Source organism: Morone saxatilis, unplaced genomic scaffold, assembly GCF_004916995.1.
Source record: "Morone saxatilis isolate NCDOM2014 unplaced genomic scaffold, NCSU_SB_2.0 Contig15, whole genome shotgun sequence".
Lineage (NCBI taxonomy): Eukaryota > Metazoa > Chordata > Actinopteri > Moronidae > Morone > Morone saxatilis.
Window position 1 is genome coordinate 26,160,626 of NW_023339707.1, and position 7,760 is coordinate 26,168,385.

At 39.0% G+C, this 7,760-nt stretch overlaps 1 protein-coding gene across 1 annotated transcript in view; it reads right to left on the minus strand.

Moving 5' to 3' along the window:
• slc6a8 (solute carrier family 6 member 8) overlaps positions 1-7,760 on the minus strand; it is a 24,951-nt gene that overhangs the window by 14,994 nt on the left and 2,197 nt on the right. Inside the window, 3 exon segments of the mRNA XM_035656862.1 lie at positions 2,383-2,515; positions 5,885-6,122; positions 6,125-6,149. Coding sequence (XP_035512755.1) covers positions 2,383-2,515; positions 5,885-6,122; positions 6,125-6,149 — 396 coding nt within the window.

A 7,760-nucleotide genomic window follows, 5' to 3' on the forward strand; every position in this document is an offset into this window, starting at 1 on the left:
TTTACTCAGCTGGCTCACATTATAAATTATTACTTAATTAACAATTAGGATCCGACATATAAAAGAGTATAAACTTAAGTTAGATTTTTCTTTTTATTATTTTTTTAACTGTATTTTCTTTTTACAGAACCATCTGTCGGGCCAACTTTGGGAAATCCCTGGTTTATAGTCTAATTAATGACTCTAGAGTGTGAGAATAAAGTGAGCAGCTCCATGAATGGACTCTCTCTCTCTCTCTCTCTCTCTCACAGTGTGCTCTCAGCCCTCTCGCCCTCAGCCCTTCAGGCCCTTCCTGCTGACGATGAACAATAAAAAAACTTGCTTTCTGTTGGGTACTGAGAGCCGTGTGAAACTCTGCTGGATCGCTACTGAGACCCAAAACACACACACACGACACTCACACACACACACACACACACACACACACACTCTCTCACACACACACAGCATCACACACACCCATACACACACAGCCTACAGGTTGGATGTTGGGTTTGTGGTACGAAGATGATCAATCTTTCCATTTTTCAAATACTTAATGTTGATTAAATCTGCATCCAGTGTTGGGCAGTAAGGCATTATTATCAATAATATTACAGTAATTATATTATTTTCTACAGTAAGAACAATGAGATTAATGCGTTTCTATGAGATCAGTTAGAGAGAGGATGTCTCACTCTGTTGGAGTTGTCGGAGCTACAGATTAAATGTACAGTGGTGTTACAGAGTGGAGCGTCTTCCCGCACAAACAATCTTTGTCAGACAACGTGTCAACACATTTACATTATAATTACATTAATTACTGAGAGCTGATATGAGCTGCTGCTGACGTTCAACGGCTGAATGTTGTGTTTACTGATAATTAATCGATATTAATCAATCTGTGTATTTGCAGATGAGGCTTTAATGCAGTTTAACTACAGAGTACACATACAGTACAAGTGCACGAGTATTTCTCTCTCTCAGTCACGTCCCACTGCAGTCAAGCTGCCCTCCTGCAGGACGACCAATCACAATCCGCCACCTCACGGCCCCCACTGTCCCTCCTTAACCCCCCCCCGTAGTCATGGCAACACTCGGCCTGCCATGTGACAGCAGTGTGTATGAGTGTCGTCATCACGAGCCAATGACACACACACACACACAGTGAATCACAGCTACAGTCTCATTTGAAGATTGTAGTTTTAAAGAAACAGTCCCACATTTATGGAAACCTTCCAAATGACGACACTTTTTCTTCTCCTGGTTTTATTTGAGTAGACATCAGCTGCAGCAGAAAACATTAAAATATAAAGAGAGAAGAACAAGAAGCCAGGACAAACTAACGACCTTGCTATTGTTTGACTTATGTTGTCCTTTTTATTGATGTGATGTAGCTGTATGGAAGCTAATCAATCAGCTGTGTGCGGTGACCTCTGACCTTCAGCAGTGTTATATAGTTGACTGTAATGAACCCAGCTGTTAGTAGCAGGATGTCCCCTCTTGTATTAAAATCATTTGGGGACAGAGACATGTTCACACACTGTTGTTGCGGGGACTGAAATGCCATCTGGGGACCCGATGGTCACTATAACCTTTAACACCAGGCCAGGAGGTGGTCTGCCCAAATTAAAACAGTAAGTCTATATCAATATATCTATCAATAAATCTATCAATACATAAGTATAGCATTATTATGGAGGTCATTTACACACTTACCATTCATTCCAGGTTGTTCTTATTACGCTGATGTTTGTTCAAGTTTTTATTTTTATCATTAGTTTGGTTTTAATTCGTTATTTGAAGATATAAAAAGCGTTTTGTGGACACGTACCTTTAGTGTCACCTGTTTGTGCTCTTGAATTAAATACCTTATGGAGACCTTATTACACACTCACCTCCTATCTGATTCCCACAAGGTGAACATTTAGTTAAACTCACTACAAGTAACTACAATTTTGTGTTGATTGTGGCGCCCCCTGTGGATCAAAGCGGTAGTGTTTCAACCTCTTTGTGTCATTTGAATGGGAATCTGACCGCAGTAATAACTATATAGAAATATCCAATCTTCTCTCTGATGTTTATGTAGCTCATATAAAGACATTAGTATTAAACTGAGACTGTAGTATGTTTAAGGGTTTTATTAACCGTTTCACAGACTCCTCTATTGTGCAGGCGAACTGAAGCAATTTTAATTTTTTATTGTTAGTTTAGTTAGTTAGTTAGTAATAGTAATTTGATGAATTTTTAATGAATTTGGACATGAAATTTTCCAGGATTCATTTCACTTTTGGACTGGGAAGTTGAAGTTGGGGAGATGTCATATTTTTAGGTTGTGGTTGATGATAAAAGTGTAACTGTAATACAAGCATTCAAAACATATCAGCAAAAGATGTATGTTACCTTCCCAGTGGATTTGACTCCCTTCCAGACGCAGAAGTAAACCATGACCCAGACAGCCATCAGACACAGAATGAGCTCCCAGTTAAACTCTCCCATTTCTTCCAGACCAGAAGAGATGTTCAGCACCTTGTTCCTGCACAGCGAGACAAGGACGTTTACACCGACCCAACATCAGGTTCACACAGCAGAAATACAGTTCATCAGGTTGAAGAAAACAGATTCACAGTTTAAAAATTATTTGACATGTTAGCTTAGCATAAATACCTGAAGCAAGGGGAAACAGCTAGCCTGGTTCTGTCTACTAGCTCCTCTAAACCTCACTGATTAACATGTTGCTTGTATTTTATTAAAGTGATATTTATTTTGTTTCTTTCTTTCTTTTTTCAAATGTAAACTATTTTTAGAGTCTGAAACTGGGACTTTTTGACCTCACTTTAAAAAGCGGTTGCCCTCTGCTTCCAATTATAATATATGACACACACATTAAACAGTTCCCCAAATCTTAATGGGCATTACAATTGTTTAAGGTTAACAGTTACAGAACACATATACTAGTAAACACTATAAAAGTAACTTCTTTGTAAGTTACTAGGGCTGCCCCCTGCTAGTCACCTAAACCGAGAAGAGTCTTAGTGACACTTTCCATCAGTCTGATAGTTAAACTGCATTCAGGAGCTGCTCCTTGTCACTGGGACCAAAGTATCAGAGGATTATTGCAACACGGACCTTTTCTCTTGTAACAAAGGAAGTCTCTGACTGTTGCATATGATAACTGTACTGACTAGTTGAGTGTTTTTACAAAGTGGGGGCTGCCGGTGGGTACCAAGGGGGCCTCAGGAAATTGGAAGAAAGATGAATAAAATCTAAAGCATCAACAAAACCAACAATAACATAAGTAATATTCTAATTATATTATTATTTATTCATTATTTTCCGAGCAGCAGCACTTTAGTCACTGTGTGCACGTCCATGGTTCAAAAATATAAGAGAAGAAAGGTTAGAGCGACAAAAAAAAGAGAGAAAAAAAAGGATTATATTGCGCTACTGAGTCACTAACTCTTTCATAATCACCTGTCCTGACCTCCTCCCTCCTCTCCTCCGGGACGGAGAGCCGCTGACCTGACTCTAACTTCAAACACTAATGAGCTCTGTCACCTCATGAACATTTTCACCTTGTTAACTGCTCATTGTGTTAATAATCTGACACAACACCATGGCCTCACTGCAGCAGGGAGGTCCTGCTCAAAGAAACTGCCTGACTGTAACAGGCTGATACACCAGTCATTTAAAGCAAACACACACCAAAATCTACAGTAGAAATATAATTGATTAAAATTATGTAAAAGAGGTAAAACAACCTCTGGAGCACCAGTAGCCATTAGAGGAACTAAAGCTTCTGCACTCAGCTGTGAAGGTTTCTCGTCAAACTTCTCTTGTTGTGACAACAAAACTCACTAAGTGACTAACAGGGATTAGTGTGGTGTCTGAAACTGGGACAACCCAGATGATGAGACCATGCCTGGGTCCAGACCATCAGCAACCAATCAGCAGTCCAATCAGCATCACGTTACAAAAAGGGTAACAAAAACAACAAATCATATATTCAGGTGATTATACACTAATGAAAACATACCTATGAATATTATATTACATTTCTGACAATAGATCCTTAATGTTACACACTGGAGCTTTAAAAGTACCAATTACTTTGAAATCCAAACAGCTTTGAAGGCATTTATTTAAGGTGTGTAAAATGATCAATAACTGAACCTTGTATTTTTGAAACCTCCCAACTGGATTTGTGAAGAGTCTCTCAGTTACCAACTTGCCCTTCTTGAGGAAATGGTTTGGGAGAAGCAAATAGTGATGGCAATGTATCCATTACTCAAAGCTTGCTTTGACGGTGATGCAGGTTGGCATGCACCAATATTTTACGGCCAATGCTCGCTTCTTTTCTGCACCCCCAAGGGAACTACAGAGAGAAGCTGTTCGGTATTGTGGATGAAGTACCATACTATGCCGTGACAATGGGTTTATATGTAAGAATTACTTCGACATCCCAGAAACTTAAAGCCCTCCCTTCCACGTTTGTGCTGCTGAACAATAATCTTTAATATGATATAACCCCCTCGAGTAACAGACCAACAGACATCGTAGTCTGTGAAGTTGTTCTGCTCTTAAAACCTCAACAAAACTTTAGACTGTGGGTAAAACCAGTATGTTGGAATGACATCAGTGTCAACTTTAAATTGCGTTAAATTCAGGCGGATATGTTAGTCTCTAGTGATCGGTTAAGGAATATCCTCTCCCACAGAAATCAGTTAGAGTGGAGGCAATGTCAGACAGAAGATTCCATTCACTGCTGCCACGTGGACTCTGTTGATGCTTTTGGTTTAGTGAAGAATGCAGCAAGTTGACAGTTAGCTGGGCTGAAAACACACCAGCATATTTCAGATGGGATCAAGAGATTTACACCAGGACGAGATTTTAAGCTGCTGTGGCAACAAAACATAATCTGCAACAACAACAACAATAATGACTGAACTGTAACACAAAGGCCACATGTTCAGTGTGCTGAACATATTCCCACAATTAAATTCATTAATTTAATTAAATTTGAAACACATTTAAACAATAAAAATGAAAGCTATTTACAAGCTAAAATACAAGTTTTTTTCTCAATTTCTGTGTAAAGTATACAGTGTAAAATATTAAACCTAAAAGTGGCCAGTATGGGCCTGTCTAGTATCAACTGGGAGGTTAATCCAGGTCTGTGTCTCATAATAAAAGAAGACCCTTGGGACAACCAATAGGCTAGTCCCTGATGTCCTGAGGATTATAGGTGGTTTGTATAGGTAAGCGTATTATACCTCTTTTCCACCAAGTCAGTTTGAGGACTGGTTCAGAGCAAGCAAGTTTGATCTCAAGGCACCACCAGCCCCTGTTGTAAGTGGTACCTGGTTCTGTAGGGTTGGTGCCTTGCTGAAACCAGTTTTACTGGCAGAGACTAAGTTCTTTGGCTGTTGAAATGCAAAGAACTGAAGAGCCGCAGTCCTCAAACTGCCTTGGTGGAAAAGGGGTAGAGTTAAAGCTAGCCCAGAACCAGCACTAGGTTTGGATTGATTGAAAGCGGGAATTAGAGATGTATTTGGGTCCAGAACCATAACGTCAATCCTCTGAGTGACAGTTAGCCTTTTCAACATAGACGAGTCTTGCACATAGCACATTAAAGTATCTGAAAGGAGAAAGTTGGCCAAGGTTCTGACCAAGGCTTGATCAGATGTTATTAAGGAGAACCAACGCAGCCAACATAACCAACTAAACAAACGTGACTATCCCAAAATGATCTGAACTCATCAAACCAACTGCACCTATCTCAATCGATTCAGTTCAACCCAACATCACCTGTCTGATCTGAGCTAACAGTCCACCACAACCCAAAGAGAAACAACCAACATTCAACCCGACACAGTAACCAAAACCCAATCAGAGAAGAACTCACTCCCAGAACTCGATGATGGGTGATCGTGCGTTTGCCAGATCAGCACAGGTCATGTTGCCGCTAATGGTAGTGTTGGCGAGGCTGCCGTTGTTGCAGTCCTGGTGGTGGAAGAACTCCATGCAGCTGGGTGTGTTCCATTCGTTGTCACAGGTGGACCAGGGGAGGGTGGCGTTGAAAGACTTGATAAGGTAGTAGAAGCCCCAGGCCAGCACCATGATGTAGTAGGTGTTACAGAAAACACAATGGACCATGAGGCATAACCAACCTAAGAAGAGGAGAGGAGGGGAGGAGGAGGAGGAGGAGATTTTATTTATATATTTTTATATATCAATACCCAGAATAACAAACTCTTTACATTACTAAAAGAATGAGAGAGAACAAGAAGAGAGAGGACAACATTTTTAGGACTCTCAGTTCATTTAGAATATTAGAACCGGAGGAGCTGAGAGGTTTGACTCATATGACAAATATGATGGATAATTCAAAGCTTTATAGTCAAAAAGAGTCTGCTGCGTACTGAAAGCCATTGTAGTGATCTGAGGACAAACGTAAAAGCCGTCCCACAGCGGGACATTACAATAATCCATTTTACAGGTTATAACAACATGTACGAGTCTGATTGGCAGCCTCTTATTTAAACTTAAGTCGGCATGGATGTTTCTCATTTCAGCTTTTGTTTTAAGAGACGAATCAAGATGCGAAATACTTCTGTTTGGACATTATTTTGTAAAATATGATGGCTCATTCACCAATACATATCTTTAATACACTGTATTGTAGTGTTGATAGAGCTCATCGATCATTTATGGACAGAAAAGTTATAGTTGTGTATTATCTGCATAATAAATGAACAGTGCAATGAAGGTTGTGTTTTATGTGTCTGAGTTAAAACATACAGAATTTATTGTCTCACATTTCCTATGTAATGAATTTTTTTATGTAATGTTCATTTTTTTTACATTATTTACTAATTTTATGAACATTTTATTTTGAATAAAGTACAAAAAACTGACAATGACACACAAACCAATTAATTAATCAATTATGAATCATCATTATTATATTAAACATAGAACACCAGGAGCGGAGCACAGTGAGGTCGAGCTGTTCCACTTCCTGTTTGTAAACAGGGTCAAAATTGTAAATTTATGAGTTTATGAGCTGCAGTAACTTTCTGAATTAACTTGAACTCCTGAACACCTACAGTACCTGTGAGGTAAAAAAGACCCACGTTATCAGCACCATGTGCTTTTGTTACAGTAGATTGACAATAAAGTTTGTCCTTGAAAGATCTCGTCCACACTGACCCTGTTAAACCTGAAAACAACGTTGGTGTGAAAACAAGTTTTCAGGTCACTTTCATAACATTGTACAACTTTACTACAACTAAATCTCTTCTTTTTCTTTCAGTGGACAAAAAACAAAGATTCCTCTGTTAAACCTCTGATCCTCCTGATCTCTGTCACTGTGTTTTAATAAAGCTCAACTGACCTGTTTAGGAAAAGTACAGCAGTATAGCTCCACGCAGTAAAACTACATGTAATGCAGTACAATGTCTCTGATTCTATGTGACATTATTAGATTGTTAATACTGATGCATCAGTGTTAGAACAGCATTTTATTGTTGGAGCTGCTCCAGGTGGAGCTAGTTTGAACTACTTTATAACAGTTAGCTAGTTCAGTCCACTGGTTCCCGTCACAGCCACATTTTAACATTCTTTAGTACAAAAAACAACTGAAAAAGTTACAGTTTTTAATTAATTTACTATTTGAAAACGATTAAAGACAACCAGACCATAATATCTCAGCTGGCAGCCAGTGTAAATATAAACACTTTCTCATGCAGGAACCACAAATTAATCTAAATTAATGTGTT